This window comes from Thunnus albacares, chromosome 12 (genome assembly GCF_914725855.1).
Source record: "Thunnus albacares chromosome 12, fThuAlb1.1, whole genome shotgun sequence".
NCBI classification, from domain to species: domain Eukaryota; kingdom Metazoa; phylum Chordata; class Actinopteri; order Scombriformes; family Scombridae; genus Thunnus; species Thunnus albacares.
The window spans coordinates 18,273,663-18,292,933 of NC_058117.1; the positions used below are offsets into that span (position 1 = coordinate 18,273,663).

Genomic DNA, 19,271 nt, shown 5'->3' on the forward strand with positions numbered 1-19,271 from the left:
GCTGAGCAAACAAGATGAGAACATGCTTTAAAAAAAAAAAAAAAAAAAAGATTATCCTTGCAAATGAAAGTACCAGGGAGGAAATTTCAGGAGTGAGTTTATCAAAGTGTGACTGCAGGCTTCAGACTGAAAGCTTGAGTGACAGCACACTTATGTTTTTTTTTTTTTTTTGTTGGATTCTGCCTGGAATGGAACAAGGGAACAAGACGGCAGGTGTAGCCAAGAGCATCTGTTTTTTATTGATACAGACTGCCTCTGCCCTCCACTCCATCTGCCGGGGGGGATATACAGTACATGTGCTGGGTCAGAGATGTTTGCAATTACTGTGGATGTCAAAGAAGTCTTGCCTTTTTCTATACTGTACCTGAAAAACATGCTGCAGCAGCTTTAGAAAACAACACTTTTAGAAAAAATGGGTTAGAATAGTTTTTTATCTTATCTATCTTTTTATCTATTTAATTTAGTGTTACAAACTACATGTCAGTAGTTCTCCCTTTTGATGAATTTTATATGAGGTATTTCACAGCATAAGCTAAAGATTCATTCTTGCTTCCTTGGCATTACTCGCGCAGCATACAGAGTGGCTGTGTTGCTCTTCAAGGCGGCAAGAGGTTAGTTTCATTTAGAGACAGGCCACAAGATGTCTCCCTCTGCTAAAGAAGCTGCCTGTCCACCAGAGTGACAGCACTGATTGCAAATGTTTTTGGCTCTAGCTGCCTGTCTCCTCCACATTTGTATCTGTGTGGTCATCTCAAATTACATTGTAACACAGGACTTCTCATCCTGTTTCTGGCCCCAAGTTTAGTTCTGAAATTCTCAGGGTGTCAGTAACCCCATGAGGAATCCTCATCTCATGGTTGAGAAACTCTGGTGTAATGTATGTTGAATATTCCCTTAATATTCAGCAAAATATATTTGGAATTTTATCTATTTTTCAAGGCTATTATTGGACAGTATGTATGTAAATATTTGCAAGTTGGCCTGTTCATTTTGTTTGTCCATTCAAGCTCAGAATTCTCTAAATGGATATATCTAATGTATTACTGTACAGTGTCATCAAAGCTTTCTTTGTAGAGCTGAAACAATAAGCCAATGAATTGATTTGTTGACTGGCAAAAAATTAATTGGCAACTAATTTGATCATTGTTTCAGTCACTTTTCAAATATTTGTCTGATTTCAGCTTTCAGATGTGCAGATTTTCTGCTTATCTTTGTCATATATGATAGTAAACTGAATATCTTTTTAGTTTTAGACAGTGAGATAAAACAATGAATTTTTAATACGCCACCTTGGGCGTTATAATGGGCATTCATCACTATTTTCCGCCATTTAATAGACAAGACAATTAAATGATTATTAGAGAAAATAATTAGCAGATTAATAAATAATGAAAATAATTGCAGACCTAGATCTGTTTATGTTCATTAAGTAGTCACTTAGAGCTGCAACTAACTTAATCAGTGAATCTGCTGAATATTCACTTGATTAATTAATTGTTTGCTCTATAAAATGCCAGAATCGTGCATAATCACAGTCTAAAACACAAAGATATTCAGTTACCTATCATGAAGACTAAGAAACCAGTGACAGCACATATTTGTATTTGAGAAGCTAAAATCAGTGATTTCTCAGGCATCTTTTTCTTAGAAATTTACCATTAATTTATTATCAAAAATGTTACTGATTAGTTTTCAGCTCTACAGTGACTGGACATTAATGTTGGATATGGCCTTTCATCTCCGTCTCTGCCCTGTTTGTGCTGCGCGTGTTTCTGATGTGCATCTAATTGCTGCCAGTTTTTCATTTGGTGTTGAACATTCTCACTGGTCCTTGAAGGAGCTCTTCCCTTTACACAGTAAAAACTCTGCTCCTCCTCTAATGAGACCTCTGGGGTTCAGCTTTGACATAAAAGAGGATGGTTAGTGTCATTCTCTGACAGGCTCAGAGACCACTGAGCCAGTTTTGAAGCTGGGCAATAAATGTTGAAAAAAAAAAAAACTGAAAAAATAAATCTTTCAAATAGTTCTACTTTCTTTCCCATCAAAAAAGAATCAGCTGATCATTTCAATTTGGGACATTTTATTACACCATGAACATCTAATTACATGCTCGAATACCAAGACAAAGATGGAATGTGTTTGCACCCCCTGGAAGATAACAATGAGAATGTGTGAGCAGCAGAGATGTGTTTTCAATAAGCAGGAGAGCAATTTGAAGAAGAAAAATCATTAACTTTTGCCTTGAGCGCTTTATATTTTTGAGTGACTGCAGCACGGTGTATTTTAATTAAATTAATGATTTTGTGAAATGACTTCAAATATGAACTCAGTTTTAAAAAGTTAGGGTCACATTGAAGTGTAAGGTACAAAGGAGTGAGGTCTGCATGCTGTTAAGCTCCAAATAATATTATTCTTTTTTTAGGCAACATTTCGATCTGTAAGATCTTCCTCAGGCCTGACAAAGATCTTACAGTTTCGATCTGTAAGATCTTCCTCAGGCCTGTGGAATAAAATTATTGGGAGCTTAACAGTGTGCAGACCTCACTCCTTTGTACCCTGCAATGAAACTTTTTTTTTGTCTTGCACCTGAATAATTTGTCTGGATGTGCTCACACTTGGTCCCCCTTCACATTAAAGTGTAAGCTATATTTGAAGAAGTTAAAACATTGCAGTGCAGTGCAGAAATGCGATTGCAGTGTTATACCAGAGTGTTACACCAGATTTTATAGCTTTGCTGTTTCTCAAATTCTTAGAGTTGATGGAAAATATACTCAGACCCTCATATGAGGTCATGTTGTTTCTAATAATAAAGGTGCAGAGAAAATATAGAACTGCTGTGAATATAAAGATACACAGTTCACCCCTTTGTTCTTTCACATACAGTACATAAGTCCAGTATTAATACTTAATGTTGCTATAATCAGCTGCTATAATCAGTTTATTTGTTAAAGGTTCTGTATGTAAGAATTGTGAAGCAATTTACATGTATTAATCGTTTTTTATTGCCAATGAGTGAACAGGTTGTAACGTAGCTTAAAAAATGAGACCTTCCGCGACTTTCTCAGTTGCCTGTAACAGCCTGTGGACTGATTTCTATGTGAAGGACTTCGGCTGGTTTTTCCGCGAAAATCGACGATGAGATGTTACTGTTACTGACTGGGAGTGAGAGGTGCTATGCTGAAGCACGGTGCAACACAACGTTGGAGTGTAAGTGTAAGCGAGAAAGAGGACATCACCTTCAGTAGTCTATCGCACCACTGCTCTCTTGGAGTGCAAGGATGGCACGAGCAACAGGATGCTGACTGCAGCTCACTTAACGGCAACTGTTAAGTCACCAATGAGAAGGAATTTCTGATTCTTACATACAGAATAATCGAAAGGAGTAGTAGTAGCTTGTAGTGGCAAACCAACAGAGAATTATCACCTGACTCTGCAGTTCCTCTCATTTTTACAGACCAATTTTAGCATCCTCTAGCTCATTGTTTTGGTTTTCAAGCCCCCAACTTAACAGTTCTGGTACACCCTCACTGCTCTCATCAGTCATTTCCAGCTGCAGCAGAACAGACAAAGTTATTAACTAGCTGAACATAGTGGAGCATTTAGCAGCTATAGAGCCAGATATTTCCCTCTGGAGTTGGTGGAGACCAAATCAGAGCTAAAATGTGATTATGCGAACACAAATGTGACTCCAAAACGATGCCAATGTTGCTCTGTGTCTGTTGGATGGGTAAATAGGCAACTGTTTACTCATAAGTTCACCATATCAGCTTGTTTCCACTGCCCCCAAGTGGCCATAAAATCAATTAAAGCAAGTTGAAGTTAAAGAAAAGCAGGAAATCTTAATAACTGAAAAGCTGAACCTAGGGAATGTTTGGTATTTTTGCTTGAATATTGACTTCAATCAATAATCAAAAGAGCAATTTTCTGTCAAATGGCTTATTGATTGATCAACAATCCTTTCAGCTTTAATAATAACCTTTATGTAATCAAGTGAGAGCTTACTTTGCAACAAAGACCTGAGTACAGCAGAAAAAATGAGTGGAGAGAAGACATACTAGCACCATAAACATCACTACATACTGTAGGTCCAAGTTAAAAGGTTAGAATGAAACATGAAAAATGAAAGCAATCAGTGATCAGGCGCTTAGAAACATACTTGTGCTGCTTCACACACAATAAAAGGGTTGAATGGAGGTCCATGGATTGAGAGCCCATTCGAAAGAGAGTAATGATGATTGTCATGCATTGCCTTTGCTGGAAATAATGAAATTGCGCTTCGGTTCAAACTGCTGACGAGGGATGATTCTTAGACCCAAGAGGGCCGTCCGCCTCACGCCTCCACCAGGCTTGTATAGGATAAATGAGCTCAAGCAATTAACTCACAAGTTAAGTGTGCCTCATACCTATTGACATGTTTCCAAAGAAACTGAGAATAGAGGAAATCAGTGCAGCTGGTCAATAAGTGGAGAAACCAGGCAGTCAGCCATAACTCTGATAAGGTGTTATTGTTGGAGTTATTTATTTGCCTGCCACTCATCTAGCATTAGGATTTTTCTTCTCTTTGTTTTTCTTTGTTAATGGGTCTGAATCTGAGGTAGTTGTCCCTGTTGATACAAAAATAGAGCCAATTGCTCACCTTGATTGGATCTTTTCCTCACAAAAATGAGAATCCTTAAATCTGCAATTAAAAAAGCCTAGTCGGTTATTTCTATGTGCAACAATGAAACAGTTTGAACATAAGACTGAGAAGAAAGCAGTGCCAGGGATCTGTCTGCTGGGGAAAAATAGGCGTGGGGCCGACATGACATACTGTAGCTGTTGGGGGAGCTGGATCCAGGCAATTAATTTAGTTGTTTTGCTGCCGGAAAGCCCTGAAAGCACACACAGAGAAAATAACTATTACCACAGTGCTGAAGCTCTTTATTTTTCAGTATTCAGACATTCATTAATATTATCAGACTGTTATTACCACAGCTTTTAAACACAGAACAAACTGTTCTGCATTGTGTTCCTCTCTCTCTCTCTTTGAAATAAATTAATCACTTTGGCCATAGTTAAATTGGCTGGAGATAAACTGGAATGTTTTGAAATTATCTTTTTATTAAATTAAGTTTAGTTCAATAACAAATGTGCTGGTAAGGTCAGAGGACTCTCAGTACATAAGACTAAAAGTCTACAATTTGACCATTTGATATGTCTGTCAAATGTAGAAATATTAATGTTGGATTTTTAAAATAGTTACTGAACAATAGTGTGGTCTTGACGAAGTTAAGACAAGATAACACTGTATTCATCCCGGTGGGAAATTAAGTGTTACTCTGAAGCAGCACAAGAAGAAACAGACCACTTACAGAAAACGACAGAGCAAGTAAAGGAATAAAAGTATTAAATGGGGAAAACTACCCATAAATCAAAACTTTATTCAGTTAAATCTATATACAGATACAAAAGAAGGAAACAGTACATAGAAGCCAAAGTGCACAACAAATTACATATAGGTACATAAATGCGCTTAATGTGCAATAATGAATCTTATTGCTGAGCAAGGTAACAAAGTGGAGTGGTATAATATAATATAATATAATATAATATAATATATAATAGGTATACAATAATAACTATAGGATAATAGAATATACAGTAATGAATTTAGCAATGGCATGATATATAAAAGGATATAGGATAATATAATACACTGTGATAAATAGGAATCATATATAATATATAAGGTGACTTACGTATCACATTACATGTGATTACCAAACCCTTTTCTCAGTTGTTAATAATCACATCCAGCTTCATGCAGTAATCATATTTCTTCTTTTTACACTTTTACTTCTGTTCACTTTTCACTTTTGTCGTTGATTTTGATATCGAGAAAAACAGTGTGAGAAAAACAGGACATCATGGCACAGTGATTACATAAGGCAGCGTATGTGAAATAAAAAGACACCTCAGATGAATTAGTGGCGATTTTTGACACTTTAAACCAGGCTTTATAATTATTGGACAGCAGAAGTCTGAGGTGGAAAAAAAGAGGAAAAAAGCCTCCTTTTTCTCTCTCTCTCTCTCTCTCTGTCTCTCGTTACATGGCCGGCTTTTCTGTATAGTGGATTAAATATTGGAACTAATGACATACATCATGGCTCTAGTAATTTATAAATGTATAACTTCCAAACATTTATTATGAGCCCACTTTCACTTCAAAGAAGATATTTTTACCACACTTAATTAAATTTTATGACTACAGCTTTTAAGATGAGACGAGGGAGAGTAGGAACATACTGGCAGATGGACTTGGAATTGGCGAATCAGCCATTGGCACCTCTTTTGACATTTCTGCATCACTTCTGTCTGTGAAACTGAGATCCTGTAATGCCCATGAGTCATTTCCACCCTTTTCTGTTGTATTTTAACTAGGTCGAACCCAATTATTTTACACCAATTTATTCCATCTAAACTTGGAAATGATACCGTCTCCTCGAAGTAGACACAGTAATCCAAGATTTTTGCTATTTTTCCCTTTTTTTTTTTTTTTTTTTTTTTTAAACAACCATACATATCACCACAGCTGTGATCAGGTTACTGAGCCAATATTCAAATTAGGGACTGACAAGATTCCAACTAACATAATGAAAAAAATAGTCTCAGTATGGTGCTGAGCTTTCTGCCAAGCAGAATCCTCTGATAGTCTCACATAAACGGACCAAAGAAGTCTTTAATATCAGCTAGTGCCACATCTGCATGCAGCAGGATGTCAGCCCTTATTACACTGCATTTGTGAAATTATATTTGAAACTGGCAGAAAAGAAGAGCTGGAAAATGGGCTGTAACGGATATTTCTACCACACTCTGAGAGGGGATTTTGCTGCTATGGATGGCTCCCCTCAGATATCAATTATATAGGTATATTGATCCACGAGCAAGCTGCAGATTCTTTAATATTAAAGAATTTCAGACTAAATCCTTTTTGTAGCAAAATTTCTTCATCACAATTATTTCTTCTTTGATTGATACATTCCTCCCGCCTCTCTATACCATTGGAGGTCTACTTCATCACCGGAGGAAAACAATCTCATCCAGTGGCTCCACCTCATTTTCCATTCGACTGTAGAGAGAGTGTGTAGGGGGGCAACAAGCTTTATATTCCTTTCTGCAGGCTGCAAGTCAACAGACTAAAAAAGCATCTCTTCAATCTGTGGAAAAGGGAGGAGTTGGGTTCTGGGCAGCTACTACACAAAGAGAGAAACCACCGAAATCTGCAAGTATTGTCTGGCACTGGGAGAGGGAGATGGAGGAGTGAAAGATCTGAGCAACAGGGGTAAGCCTCTCCGGATTTTCAAAGTGATTGCCTCTGGGAGTGAAGCCGTCGCTTACATCTGCAATTATCACGTCCATTTATCTATTGATGAAGAACTGGTGATGGTTATGCTTGATGGTTTTTGTTAATGGAGTGATTCAGCTGTTTTTCTCATAAAGAAATCATTATGTAAATCAATTTTACCTTCCCCAAGGAGCTCAGTTCCTTTGTTTATATCCTCATGGAAAAGAATTTTCAAGCTTGAACAGTGGGACAGCTGCGTATTAGGACTCCTGTCGCTGCTACCTGGAATTTGTGCTACATAAACCTGGAGATGGTTGTGGAGAAAGCCAGTGTGTGTAAATTGAGGGAAGTGTAAGGTGTGCTACTAAGAAACTGTATTTGGCAAAAAAGCGCCTGCCTTGACACAAGCAATTATGGTCAAAGCACCTATATCCGAATCAATCGCCCTGGGGCCACACAAAGAAAACGAGAGAGACCAAGAGACCACGCTCCAAAACACTGAGTCCAGCTCACTTAAGCCGACATGGAAAGCGATCACAGTGGATTTCATAATGAGGACCAAGATCCACGGTTTGAAGTTTGTCTTCTCTACAGACAAGTCGAAACCACAGCGGGTCATCTGGATCCTGGCCTTCTTCGTTTGTTTCAGTCTCCTCATCACCTGGTCCGGGAACCGAATCCTCTACCTGATGTCCTACCCTGCTATCACTAAGATCTACATGGTGTGGGCTCACAACATGTCCTTCCCAGCGGTGACTTTCTGCAATAAAAATGTTTTCCGTGTATCCACCCTGACCAGGGATGACCTGTATCACAGCGGCTACTGGATGGACCTCATGTATCCTAATCACACAGTGATGGAGAGGAGCCTTTCCATCCTTAAGGAAAACCACAAGCAGAGTCTCCTGAGCCTGTTGGACTTCAACAACTACACCCCGCCCCCTGATTACCGCGTCAACACCACCGAGATGATGGGTCGGCTCGGTCACCAGCTGGAGGACATGCTGCTGGAGTGCAAGTTTCGTGGTGAAACCTGTACCTACAAAAATTTCAGCACTGTATGTACAGAAAAAAAAGATAGTGTTTGTCAGTTGTGGATATGAATGTTGTTTACAAGGTGTATTAATAATTCATGTGAACATTTGATGATGCTCCCTCCAGCAGGTATTCTTTAGTGTGTGTTAAGGTGTTGATGTTTCAAAGCTGCAAACAAGCCTGTCCTGTTTTTACCTCTCAAACATGACAGCTTTGCCTTATTAAACTTGATGTCTGGGTAAAGTCACTCAAGAAAACAACGTTGCCTTCATGTTGTGGTGGGAAATCAATGTCATGTCGTCATCAGTGACTACAATGTGTAATTTGTAGTTTCAAGTGTGTCTCATTTTGGTATATATTAACCCGGACAAGTTCTTGAGCCAGTTGCTATTATGTCTTTTTTCTTTATAACCTGTGACAACAATATTAAGGTCGACAGATTACAGCATCAATAATTCAGACATCTTTATCAGCATGTATAGTATATGGTCTATTTTTAAAAATGTGCCTCAGTAGATGTAGATGATGAATATGAATGGGTGTACGTCTGTTACACCCATTCACCGCTGACTGCTGCAAGGAGGAAGTGGATGATGTTTAAATCATAGTCACAGTATTCCAGATGGATATATTTCTATCAAATACTTTCAACACAAAACGGCAGCTGACAGTGTCATGAGAAAATATTCAAAAGGCTAAATAGGGAAACTTCTGCACTGAGAGGTGTGCATGCACAGAGACTAATGTATTTCTACAGTTTTGAGAATAATTTAAAACTGGGAACACACTTTTTAAAATACTTATATTTAAATAAATTTAAATTCTTACCTTTGCAGAAGCAGATCTGAGCATCCAGTTCAAGTTCATCTAGATTCCTGTCATAAAAATGAAACCTGTAACTGTGAAAACTTCAGCTCGTCTAAGACACTTGAAATTTAAAGCCCTGGGAACTACAAGGTGTCAGCCATCCATCGAGCCTCCACAAACTTACGCCCACCTCCATCCATCTTCCATCATGGCTAATTTGGGTCATAACTGGGATTTAAACTGTGTTGTGTGCTCCCTTCTGAAGCAACATATGGTATGGTTTTCAAAAGACTGAATGAAGCTCCCATTTCATCTAAAGTTAAATCTTATATCACGGTCAGCAGTTAGATGGTGTCTAGTCACTTTGCAGACCTCATAGCCTGCAGGGAAAGGAACCAAATCTCTGTCTTATCTGTCTGAGCTGCTTGTAAGTCTGTCTGACTCTGGACATGGACCACTGACTTTGATCTCTTGAGATCAGCTTTGACATGCTGGTTGAATTTTTGCCAGCAGCTCTCTAACCACAACCCCACCACATTGTATATTGATGAAAATTTAATATTAGATGTTTTTTTTTTCTTTTTTTTTAAATACAGTGTGACATGTTTAGCCAGGTTGTTGACCAAAACAGCAAAAACATGATCTCACCAGCCACATTTTTTTATCAGGGTGCTACAGTATATGACCAATTACTGTCTGCAAAGTAAAGATATTTGACAACCATGATCATTACTGGTGAAAATATGGGTCAGGGTAGCAAATTACCTTTTTGGCTTCTACAGTATGGGTTTTATATGGAGGCAAAAAAGGATGTTATAATTGGATTTTACAAGCAGCCAAATACAGCCGTCAAATTTAACCACTGTGGAATAGTAATGTTGAAATTTAAATACCACTGCATTTATAGCATTGCAATATTTGACTTTAAAATAAAATTAAACCTTTTATCTGGCTTAATGTGGTTTGAATTTCCCTATTTGAATTTTACAGGACATAATTTTAGGTTTTGGAATGGGGGGGGGTTCACAAGTTCAGATAGATAATTCAAGTGTCTGGGTGTGTCAGTCGCTTCAGAATTGTTTGCTGGATAGTCTGAAGTTTAGACGTTTAAGTTAGAATTTTTCATCTTGAATTTTGGTGAATACATGATGCTGAATTTCATCAATCCAATTTGAGCAACCTGATTGTTAGACTTGATCCAACACTGACCAACTGACTTTGAGTATCTTGAATATAATCTTTTTTGTATTGGACGCTTGAATTTTCAGAAAAAAAATATTTAGTAAAGTCAAATTTATTTATATAGCATATTTCATACAAAAAGAAACACAATGTGCCTCACAAAGGCAAGAGCAATACAATTATAAAGACATAAAATACAAGTATACATATTATCATACATAAAAGGAAGTAAACATGCGCTTGCATACAAGGATGCAAAAAATAGGCAACTAAAGTACATAATAATTCAGTTAAAACAGAAGCAAACAGTGTATATACATTATTCAGCTAAAAACGGCCAGACAGTTCACGTTTTTGACATTGCAGAACTCGAAATTACAACTCGAAATTACCCTCTAGAAATTTCAGAAAGGAGAATTCAAACCACATTAATTCAGATGTTAATCAATAAAAATATTTAAATGCTAAAATTCTGGGGATATTAATTTGCAACATACAATATTCAGTAATAACTAAATTTCACAATTAGGTTTTCAGTCGCTAATAAGATTCAAATCTTATGGTCTTTCTTAGCTTCCATAATTTTATGATACAATTCTCCAGTACAGTCATGATTCATCCACACTCTTCCCATTTAAATATGTATTTGTTTGCCAAGGACACAAGTAAGCAGATATTTGCATATATGCAACTCTGCTGAACATCTGTGCATATATGTTAGCCGAAAGTAGGTGTGTGCCACAATTTGAAATGGTATAAAATGAATATGACAGCTGTTCGTAGTGGGACTTATCACTGCAGGTTTTTACATTGTGTTGAAATGCATGAGGAATAGATATCCCAGTTCCTCAGAGTATTGCATAACTAATCAATTCTACAGTCTGATAGTCTTATATCAGATTGTTAGAATTATCTAGAATTTACTCAACCCCTCAAGCTGTATTCAGAATTTTAAGCTTTCTTAGTCTTTACACAAACTGAAGCTTGATTCGATTTAAAATGTCAAAAGTTCTAATCATGATACAGACTTCTTTTTACTTTCCTGGCAAAGAGGATGGAGAATATTCCAATCACAGAGAGAATCAATAAAATTGAAAATATGTCGACTGTGAGCACTGAAGCAAGAGCTGAAAATAAATAACTGAAGCCGACTGGATTAATTAAACCACAAATGTATTTGGCGGGAGAAAACCTACTGTAGCGACTGCACATCAAACCTTGATTACTGCTGAGCTTCACTGGCGCAGGTTCGGTCTCCTAAGAAGTTAGTCAGTCAAGACACACAATGTTTTTTACAAACCCAATTTAGAGCTTGTGTGTCCAGAGAGCTTCGACCTCAGATGTTTCTTATTTTATGACAGCAAAATAGTACATTCACTCTAAATGACTCAGGGGAAATTTGGAGTGAAATTGGGTAAAGATTGATAGCTGCTCCTGCTGCTGCTGAGGAATGCACATTAATTCCTCGAATCAGAGTCAGGCGCCTGTTTAAAGCCTTCACTGCTTTCTCTGATAATCTTGAAACCTCTGCAATGATTACCTGTCTTGCACAATTACCAGCTCACATGTAATACATCTCCTCCTAGCACACTATTTACAACAGCACAGTGGAAAGGCTTTGACCTTTCATTTACTCACCTGTTGTTTTTGTTTTTTCTTTGCTCTTTTTTTTTCTTACAGATCTACACGCGCTATGGGAAATGCTACACTTTCAACTCGGGATTAGACGGCAACCCACTGTTGACCACGTTGAAAGGTGGCACAGGGAACGGCTTGGAGATCATGTTGGATATTCAGCAAGATGAATATCTGCCTGTTTGGGGAGAGACAGGTCAGTGCAGCTTTTAGCACCGTTCTGACATTTACAGTAACATTTAAATTTCCTTTCCCATCTCTTTAACAAGTGGATGTATCACTTTTATAGAGGTTAACAAAAAAGAGATTTTCCAAGGTCTTACTGCCAAATCTTTATCTTTACTGCAGAATCTGCACTACACGGAAGTGATGTACAACCATGTTTAATAGAATATTATCTTGATATGTTTCTCCAGATTTACAACTGCAATCAGGTCTAATATATTGCCTTCAGTGACATATTGTTTCCAATTTATGGTGGGCAACCACATCACTGGACTCTACATTTGTAAAATTAACAGCATGTGATAAATCTTTGGTTATAAATCTGTTTATTGGTCCAGCATGCTAACATATGAGTGCCTATCTGATATTAGTTTCTAGCATGGGGTTTAGGAGCACGCAGCATCACTACCAGTGGAAGGATAAAGAGACAAAAAGCGGGTTTCCATAGGCAACTGTACCTGCTGTTACATTTTCTGGCGTGCTGTATCCACAGATGAAACCTCCTACGAAGCAGGCATCAAGGTTCAGATCCACAGCCAGGACGAGCCGCCCTTCATTGACCAACTGGGATTTGGTGTGGCTCCTGGGTTTCAAACTTTTGTGTCATGTCAGCAGCAACTGGTACCTAATGTTCAGCCTCCTCCCCTCCAACCTCAACCTTTTTGCTCCGCTTCATTCTGTGTTTGTCCCCAAATCCTCACCAGCCAGTGTCCGTTACCTCTGTGTCACGGAGCCCTGGGCAAAATCAGATCTTTGATTTACCTTTTGTTGGAAATATGCAGTGAACGTGTTATATAAACATCCAGTGATTCTGGCTATAGTAAATGAAATTGAGGAATTACAGCAGCCAAGGAATATTGATAGAGCAGGGCCAAGTAATGATTTTATGCAAGCATACAAGCAGTGCTTACCAGAGCAAAAATAAACCCAGACTACACAGCATGACAAACTATCTGGCAGCTCAGGGTGTTTGTTTTACTTTTCATATTGAGCCTTCACTACTTTTAGCCTGAGTACAGCTATTTGAATGCTGTTAAAACTGTCTCTAGTGGCGCATTCAAAGAGGAGGCAGAGAAAAGCTTTGAGACTCACAGACTTCACACAGACATGGTCAGCAGGATTTAATGATAAACACATATCTAATTAATAAAAAATAAACCTTTCTTAGAATTTTTTGAAAAGAGATTTAATTAACACTCTTCAAAGCAATTGTTAACATACTAATGAATATTATGAATGATCTTTCTCAATGAATGTTGCTAAAACGGCCTATTGGCAGCCGCATTTAGCCAGAATCAGACTGCTTTAAAGACTCGCTATAAATAATTGACCTCTGAAGACTCCTTCTCAAGACTAAATGTATCTTGAGGGAAAAATATTAAAATCATCATCATGTTTTTGATGTCAGATTGAGCTATTAAAAGAGGCCTGGTGCACCTTCCCAATTTCACAAATACTTACAGTATGCATCATTAGATTAGACAGAGGACCCAAAGCTACTTTGAAGACATATTTTAGAATGCTCTATGATTTAGGGACACAGTGAAATTAATGTTTTAGCACATTATATTCTGGGAAGCAGAAAGACCCACGGCAGGTTTGTTGACTGTAGAAAATTAGTTCTTCTCTCGACTATCCCTTCACTGCCGTCAGTGAAGGATGAAAAGTAATAACTATAGTTAAGCCTGAATTGATCGGCAAGTCTGTGTGCAAGGTCATAACGTGAGGCTCACATGGATTTTCTATCCAAATCTAATGACACTGTAAGGCGGTTTTGTGATGTTGCCAGGACAACAAATTCAAATTGTGTCCCTTTTGTCTACACAAGAGTAGCATACAAGCTAAACACCAGTCTTTGTTTTCCAAATAGAAACAGTGACAGAACAGGGAAATGTCCTTTGACAAAGAGCAAAACCCTCATTGTAAGTCACAAGAAAATGGCAACAGTGTCACAAAGGATTTTAGGATTTTACAATGATTACCATTGAGATCAAGAGTATTTATGTATTGTGCTGCAGGCTCATTCAAATTTCCACCACATACTCAGACCTCTTGAAGTTTTGAAGTGATGAATTCTCAAGCCGTGAATTAAATTAATTACTTTAACAATTATCAAGCCTCATTTAAATGATTTTGCTCCTGAAGTTAATGGTCTTGGTCAGTTCATTAGCATGAGATAAACAATCCTTATTTTAGCAGAATAACATGGGATGATTGAGGCAGAGTTTTGGTCTAATGAAACAGACACTTGGACACCACAAAGATGGCAAATTTTGTTTTTTGGGAAGCAGTTTTGAAACATGTAATGTCTCTCTATCTTTCTCTGTCTCTCTGTCTCTCTTTTACTCTCTGTGAATGTTGTAAATTGCTCCAAGTGTATCATCATTCAGCCATTTCCAAGAAGTGAATTTGGTCTATTAATCACCATTTGAAAGTTTCCCTCTAGAACGCAAATTGCATGGATTGTCATTTATAACCATGACACGAGCGCCCACATCGGTGACAGCTAAAAGACGTGTTTACGACCTAAAAGATGTGCTGAATTAATTAGACTGTCATTAAAGTCTGGCCAGCATTAATTTCAGTCAGTCTCCAACGAGTACAGTGACACGGCTCTCAGTGTGATAATAGACAGCTGGATGAAGCACTTATGAGTTCAAGACTTTTCATTTGTAAAGCTTCTGTCAGAGGAATTAAATTTTTAATAGGAGTCTTTGACTTGTGAGCCCAGAGAGACATGAAGACCACACCTCCAAATTCTGGGCTAGAATTATGTAATGATTGAAACTGAACTGTGTCTTCACTCAAACTTGAGTGGAAGAAAGAAGAGAATGGCTGAATGACAACCCACCAGTGCACCGATGCTGCAGAGTCTTCACGTGCCTCTGGGAGCTGTAGCTGTTTTGTTGTTTTAATGGCAACAGGTTCTTTCACTGTCCGGAAGGGTTGACCACTTTCTATCCCTTGCCTTTATGCCTTTTTTTTGATAATGATGTGGGCTGTGTTCCCTCACCCCTCGCCTAGATGAGACGTCCTATGAGGCCGGCATAAAGGTACAGCTTCACACTCAGTCAGAGCCTCCTTTCCTCCATGAGCTGGGCTTTGGGGTCGCCCCCGGCTTCCAAACGTTTGTTTCCACCCAAGAGCAGAGGGTAGCGTATGTTTGTCTGGGCTTGCTGCATGCCACAAAATACTGTATTGTTAAATAGCTACACACCCATTGTCACGTTCCACACTTTCATCCGCTGGTGCCTCCCCCCGAGGAATGAATTCATCTGCCCCCCTCTGTGTGGCTGAAGCAACCACATGCAACATCTGCAGTCCTTTCCAGTCGTCATTGTCTTCTCTGTTTAATAGGTATCAGTTAAGAGCAGTTAATGTGTTTCATTCCAGCTTTAGCCATTCATCCAAGTCTGTATCTTCATCGAAACTGTTGTTTGGCTTTACCCTCTCACTGCCACGTACAGTTCTGTTAACATCTTTTTTTTGTTTTTTTATGCTTTCATGTGTCATTGGGTTGGTCCACTGGACTGCTCCTTAATGTCATTTGCAGGGACCAGACAATGTGATTCATTAGGTTTTATTACCCATGAGTCCTCTAGCATCAGTTTGAAGTCTAGCCTTTATTGCACTTGGGTTTTATATCCAGTGTAACTCCAGTTAAGAAAGTCTGTGGGCTAGAAATGGAGTTCAGTAAAGGCTAAATCAGTTTGCCAGTTGAAGTCCACCCCTATAGCGAACTGCACTCTTATCTCTGTCATTTTCTATTGACTAAATGACCATTAGATTATCAGTGTTAGCCTGGTTAGAGCTGGTGGAGATGATTGGCAATTACAGTGAAGTCATCATTTTTCTGTGAAGATTGTTTCAGCAGGATGCCTTTGGGATTGATTGTTGGCTAACTTCCACTGCAGTTAGTTGCTATATGCTCAAATACCCAAGCCTCGGTGGCCTTCATAAATAATTGGTTTGTTTTTGTCATGAAAATGAGTAGTAGGCATTTATTACCATAAATTGCTTTAAACAAGACTTTTAAAGGGTACTGAAAGTCTTGTTGGTGGTTAAGTGTCAGTGTGTCTAGTGCACCAAAAAGAGTTTCCTTTAAGTGTTAAAGAGAGCTCTAAACAGATTGCACAGACACACGGGGGCACATCGCTGTAGTTATAAGACGAGCACCATGGGTCTAATGTTAAGTGTGAACCACAACCTTAAAATCCAGGCATTAAATATTCCTCATTATTAATTTAGAATTCCCTGAGTTACTCATAAATGTAATGACCTGCACTTAACCTTTTAATGAGAGCTTGACCCCTAATGAGAAAAACTGAATATACAATACATCCTCACTTCATTGTTAAATTTATAGGGCCATGCAGTAAGGGTAGTTTGGTAATAAACTTTTATGGGCTTTTATTGGAAAAACTAAATAGTTAATTAAAAATAAAACCACTTGTATAAGCTTATACAGTGTAGTTCATTCATTAGGATTTATTTTCATCAAATATTTACCATAAACTAGGGATGTACAATGTCTGTTGAATTCAGTACAATTCATGAAATCATTCATTTGAAAAACTGTAAACTGTTTACTGTTCTAAGTCTGTTCTCAGGGTTGGTTTTGTAAAATTTGTCCATTGATTGTGGTGTCCTGTCTGAAACTGCATATTTTACAGATTTCTATTAAGCCTGTCTCTATTCCCATGGTACTCTGCTTCCTACCCGGGACTAGACCTGCATCAGTAATGTTCTGCATGATGTCTGCTTGCTGCTATACATGAGCAATAATGTTGGTCTGACTGGACATTTTGTGCCAATATTGTGTCATTTTCATTTAAATGCTTCTGTATTTATTTATTTATTTTTATGTTTGAGACTTTTTTGTGCCAGCTTGTTGTCCTCTTTTTTTACTTCTGCTGTGCTGGGCTTGATTTATGTTATTTGTTGTAATCCTGTGCGCTGATATACTGAGGGAAAACATGTGCTGTTTGCTCTTTCAGCTTCAGTACCTCCCTCCGCCTTGGGGAGATTGCAAGTCTACTCCCATAGACTCTGAATACTTCTCCACATACAGTATCACCGCCTGCCGCATTGACTGTGAAACTCGGTACCTGCTGGAGAATTGCAACTGCAGGATGGTTCACATGCCGGGTATGAATTCAGACTTGAGTTCACCAATGAAAAATGTTATTACATGCAAAAAAAAAGTAAATACTTCTGTCCATATGTTGTCAGTTTATATGTCATGTGTAATTATTTTCACTTTTATGTTATTTCAAACAGGAACCTCAACAGTTTGCACACCAGAGCAGTACAAAGACTGTGCTGACCCAGCTTTAGGTGAGCGCTTACAGTGTACCGTATAAAATATTGGTGTGATAGTTTTGCATTAATGTCTGAAATCAACCAAGTGTTCAGCAGCAGTACCATGAGACTATTTTAGCCTGTAGATAATACTTCTGTAGCATTAACTTTAAATTACTTTAATCTCAAATAGTGCTGAAGCAAAAATAAAGTAATAAAGTGAAATTATTGTTTAAAAATTCCATTAGGAAGATTTGTGACGTGTCTATGCTTCGCTGATATCGAATAAATCCCATAGAGCTTCCCCCTCCCCCAGCCTCTCTGTATAATAGCTTCAGTCATTATTTGCTTTCATGGAAAGTGAACGATGGCAGCAATTGTAGTTTTCTTCCGTGTGCAGAGATATTTTAAGCAGAAACCGAGAGCCTCTGTGTGCAGGTTTGTTTGATTGTTCGCAGTGATCACAATATTTTTAAATGATTTTGATCATCCACAGACTTTTTGGTAGAGAAAGACAACGATTACTGTGTCTGTCAGACCCCCTGCAACATGACTCGCTATGGCAAGGAGCTGTCCATGGTTAAGATCCCCAGTAAGGCATCTGCTAAATATCTGGCTAAGAAATTCAACAAAACTGAGCAATATATTGGGTAAGTATTATTTAGTAGCAGTCAGTTGTTTGGATAATGGCCTGTTTTCTTTTTCTTTTAATGGATGGATGTATTTTATGGGATAGCATGACCTGGGTCTCCATCGTTCACCTTCAATGTAACAATAATGAAAGATAGTTACACAGGAAATGTGACATATTATTTATGTAATATCACCAGAAATAAAATCTGTCGGGTGTGCTCTTGTCTGCCCCTCTCCAGCGAAAATATATTGGTCTTGGATATCTTCTTTGAAGCACTGAATTATGAGAAGATTGAGCAGAAGAAGGCCTATGAAATTGCAGGGCTTCTCGGTAAGATCCTTGCAGTTCCAGGTTCATTGTGACAGAAAAATGTGGTTGACCTTGGTATCAGCACTCTCAGCGGGCCCCTGCCACACATTTCACATTGTGTGTTCGTGCCTGGTGCTTTGAGGTTTCCTCTTTGAACTTGTGAAACAGGCTGAACACATTTTCATAATCTGATGCTCTTGCAAGGGCAGCCGGGTTCTGTCTGATGAAAAGTTGGGACTGGATGGACACTTTTGACAATTCTGCTCAGATTACTGCAAGATATAGTGAATTAGAAGTGACAGCTCGGGGAATGGTTTCACGCGCCATTGTTCAATTACTGTACCTGCCAATATCTGTTAATCTCTCTTTTTCTAGGTGACATTGGAGGTCAGATGGGGCTGTTTATTGGAGCCAGTGTTTTAACAATACTGGAAATATTTGACTACCTATATGAGGTAAAGTGATGGTTCTTGGCTAATAAAAATTCAAACTACCAATTACTAATTAATTTTATTCTTATCCCAATATATATGAAGGCAATAATTAAGTGTGAAACTTAAGGTTAGTAATAAACTATAGCCAGCAGCTGGTTAGCTTAGCTTAGGATAAAGACAGGACCAGCTAGCCTGGCTTTGTGCAAAAGTTAACAAAACTGTTCCACTGTGAAATTTTTGAGGGCGCTATATAGTGGATGGATGTACACATTCAGGTTGTAAAATACCCTCAAAGAAAATAGCGAACAGTAAATAAAGTGTCCTATGTAGTAAATAGGGAGTTATTGTGTACATAGCACCAAGAGTTGCCAGGCAAGAAGTCGGC

General features: G+C 38.2%; 2 protein-coding genes across 5 annotated transcripts in view; both read left to right on the top strand.

The window, feature by feature from the left end:
• The window catches only part of LOC122993189 (acid-sensing ion channel 1C), a 100,694-nt gene that overhangs the window by 73,675 nt on the left and 7,748 nt on the right, over positions 1-19,271 (top strand). For all 4 annotated transcript variants that reach the window (XM_044367133.1, XM_044367136.1, XM_044367134.1 and 1 more), the window contains exons 2-8: positions 12,029-12,179; positions 12,702-12,829; positions 17,206-17,356; positions 17,489-17,545; positions 18,006-18,159; positions 18,382-18,473; positions 18,828-18,907. In XM_044367133.1, the coding sequence (XP_044223068.1) occupies positions 12,029-12,179; positions 12,702-12,829; positions 17,206-17,356; positions 17,489-17,545; positions 18,006-18,159; positions 18,382-18,473; positions 18,828-18,907 (813 nt within the window). The remainder of the gene's footprint in view (positions 1-12,028; positions 12,180-12,701; positions 12,830-17,205; positions 17,357-17,488; positions 17,546-18,005; positions 18,160-18,381; positions 18,474-18,827; positions 18,908-19,271) is intronic.
• Positions 7,149-8,502, top strand: LOC122993191 (acid-sensing ion channel 1-like). The gene has a single exon (XM_044367139.1). The coding sequence runs from the start codon at positions 7,738-7,740 to the stop codon at positions 8,425-8,427; it is 690 nt and encodes a 229-aa protein (XP_044223074.1). The 5' UTR covers positions 7,149-7,737; the 3' UTR covers positions 8,428-8,502.